This window comes from Aplysia californica, unplaced genomic scaffold (assembly GCF_000002075.1).
Source record: "Aplysia californica isolate F4 #8 unplaced genomic scaffold, AplCal3.0 scaffold00030, whole genome shotgun sequence".
NCBI lineage: Eukaryota > Metazoa > Mollusca > Gastropoda > Aplysiida > Aplysiidae > Aplysia > Aplysia californica.
This window is the reverse complement of record NW_004797300.1, coordinates 2,022,610-2,025,971: the sequence shown is the minus strand read 5'-3', so window position 1 is coordinate 2,025,971 and position 3,362 is coordinate 2,022,610. Positions and strand designations below refer to the sequence as shown.

Below are 3,362 nucleotides of genomic sequence, written 5' to 3'. Positions count from 1 at the left end.
TGTTGTCATGTTACAAGATACTGCTGTTATGTTACAAGATACTGCTGTCATGTTACAAGATACTATTGTCATTGTACAAGATACTGCTGTCATGTTACAAGATACTGCTGTCATGTTACAAGATACTGCTGTCATGTTACAAGATACTGTTGTCATGTTACAAGATACTGCTGTCATGTTACAAGATACTGCTGTCATGTTACAAGATACTGTTTTCATGTTACAGGATACTGTTTTCATGTTACAAGATACTGTTGTCATGAACAGCAAAAATACTAAATTCTATTAGCGCTTGCCTCTCCTTCAATAAGTCTAGGGTTCGAATCCGAATAGCGACAGACAATTTTCTTCTCTCAAATCTTCTCCTTTCACCCCATTCCTGCTCTCTAACAATGTTCCGTCGTCTGTTTTCGTTTCCACTTTCTTCCCCCATCCCTCACCCCCTTTCTGCAGCCTTTCTACTGCTACTCCTTGGCTCCTTCTTAGTTCTGTCTCCCAGCCACACCCCTGATCTTAATGTATGGTAAGAAAGATCTACACCTAGCCTTCTCGGACAAGGGCGAAAAATCTCGGAGGTCCCATGTGCAAGTTGCGCACGTTAAAGACCCCTGGGTGGTCCAAAATCGATAGTACGAGTAGGCTTCGGCCGCCACCATGGCAAAATTCAAAATTTCCTACCAACTGAAAATGTTTAGTGTGTCCAGCGCGCTCACATGACCTTATGCAACTGTGAGTGCCGTAAAACACTTACCAAACAAAAATGTAAAAAAGAGTGAGCCTAATTAAGGCGTAACCTTGTTGTTGTCGGGTCTCCAACTGGTGTTCTTGCTGCTACTGAGAAACTAGGTCAAACTTAATTCTGATGTGATTTTCTGTAGGGCTAAACCTTTACATTCTACTCAAGAAGTGAGTACTGAAATGTTAATAACAGTATTCATGAGCACTACAGCTATAATAGATTATTATCATGACGTGGGCAGATTGCACTTTGAATGCTCATAAGTTAACAGAGTTTGTATAGAAATAGAATAGAGGGGGGGGAGGAAAGAGTTGAGTAGAGAGAGAGAGAGAGAGAGAGAGAGAGAGAGAGAGAGAGAGAGAGGGGGGGGGGGAAGAGTCCAATTTAGAAGAGTAGAGAGAAGGAGAGAGTCAGGATGGGAGAAAGAGTGGAGTAGAAAGAAATATAGTGAGGTAGGAGGGGGAAGCGACTGAGAGAGATATGGGAGAAGAGAGAGAGAGAGAGAGAGAGAGAGAGAGAGAGAGAGAGAGAGAGAGAGAGAGAGAGAGAGAGAGAGAGAGAGAGAGCCGAACGTAGATGTGACACTCTTTAACCATCTATTCTCGTGTAACTTCAACAGACGACAATTCTCTGCACTGCCGTAATGAACACAGACCTAGGAAACAAGACCACTGACGACAGAAATGCAAGAGAAAACGAAACAAACATGATTTGAAGCATTCTTTGGATTTATTTCCAGAATTATTCCTCGTCGTCCACGAAGCCAGAGAGATTAGTCAAAGGCTTAACGGGTGTTTTGAGCAATCCAATCCAGATAGGCAGAGACCCTGGTGTAGACACTGGGGGTGTCGCCGCTGCAAGCACGGTCTCCCCAGGAAGTGACGCCAGCCAAGATGTCATGTCCTGACCCACACATCATGGGTCCTCCACTGTCGCCCATACAGGCGCTCGGTCGCTGCCCGACTTGAGGACTGGCGTCGTGCACACAGATGTGTTTGTCCGTGATGGCTTCCGAAGGCCATCTGGCGTTGCATTCTGCAGTGGAGATTTTGGTGATGTTCACCTCCATGAGATCTTGGGAGTCTACGAGCTGGGAGCCCACACTCTTCTTGCCCCATCCGGCCAGCACGCATTCCGTGTAGGCAAACGAGGTGCCGGCAGGGGCCAGCTTGGCTGTTTTGACGTTATTGTTGATGACAGCCGGGGTAGAGAGTTTGAGCAGGGCGATGTCGTTGGGGATACCAGAACCTGAGGACTTGTACCCTGAGTGGATGACCACCTTACTCACGCCGCTCCGTTGGGAGTAACTGTTTGGCTTGTCCAATGTGATGATTCCCAGGTTCACCCTCAGTCTACTGCTGGACAGACTTTCCACGCAGTGGGCAGCGGTCAGCACCCACTCCCTGTCGATGAGCGAGCCCCCACAGATGTGCGTCCAATAGCTGTAGAAGAAGTTGTCGATATAACCTTCCAGAGAGACGATGTACGGGTGGGAGTACAGCTCTGCATAGTCTCCGTTGATGATTCTCTTCTCACTCACGGCTGATGCCACCAGGCACAGCAAGATGGTGGCGACTAGCTTCATGACGTCACTGACACAGGGACACAGAGGTGGCTGGCTGTTGGACTGTTGGACTGGTGTGGTTACTGCAGCTCGCTGACAGATGATGGCTCCACAGAACGATGTCCGCCTCTTATATACAGCCGGCGACGTTGTCGGAAACAGGTAGATGTGCTCTGGTTCTGTCCACGTTTTTATATGGCATGCCATAAACGGTTTTCAGCTGCTGTAAAATTAATAACCCCCGCACAAAAGGAGACATGTGTAGGTGGTATTTGAAAGGTACGTATTTTACGGCATGTTCGCTACTCTGTGTTGTTTACGAGAGTCATAAAGAGGTGGACGATACTCGCGGTTGTCCCCATCACGATATTTGTGGAACCTGTCAGGTTGAGAAACTGATACGTCATGCTACTGAGGTTTTGGTAGTTGTGTGTGTGTGTGTGTGTGTGTGTGTGTGTGTGTGTGCGAGCGCGCGCGTGTGTGTGTATATGTGTGTGTGTGTGTGTGTGTGTGTGTGTGTGTGTGTGTGTTTGTATGTGTGTATCTGTTTTTCGGGCTTTATTTCAGCCTTTATTCCAAGAAGTGAAAAGTATACAAAACAGCAACACAGGATCCATTCACTCCAGGGCTCATAAATCATCCCTGTCTTTCTCTGACTCAGGCAATGTCCAAGTTTTCTCCCCGCGGCTCATCCCACCCCCTCTCTCCCCGCACAACTCTCACACCCCACCCCCTCTCTCCCCGCACAACTCTCACACCCCACCCCCTCTCTCCCTGCACAACTCTCACACCCCACCCCCTCCCTCCACGCACAAGTCTCACACCCCCAATACCTTGTATCGGGAACTGAGGAGACATCAATTAGGTCAAGCACACCAAATATGCTTTTTAAAAACCCCACAATAATATGTACCCAACAGGTTAGGGTATCTCCATGTAACAGATTCCAAGCCTTCACGATAATTGACACTCACACATCTCACTTTTAGTCGCCTCTTACGACACGCAGTATCACGGAAGGTGTACTATTTGCTTCTCATAGTAAAACTACGCCCCCCC

At 47.7% G+C, this 3,362-nt stretch overlaps 1 protein-coding gene across 1 annotated transcript; it reads right to left on the bottom strand.

Moving 5' to 3' along the window:
- Nucleotides 1-1,449: 1,449 nt before the first annotated feature.
- LOC101861935 (fibrinolytic enzyme, isozyme C) lies at nt 1,450-2,525 on the bottom strand. The gene has a single exon (XM_005091459.3). The coding sequence runs from the start codon at nt 2,508-2,510 to the stop codon at nt 1,524-1,526; it is 987 nt and encodes a 328-aa protein (XP_005091516.2). The 5' UTR covers nt 2,511-2,525; the 3' UTR covers nt 1,450-1,523.
- Nucleotides 2,526-3,362: the final 837 nt, after the last annotated feature.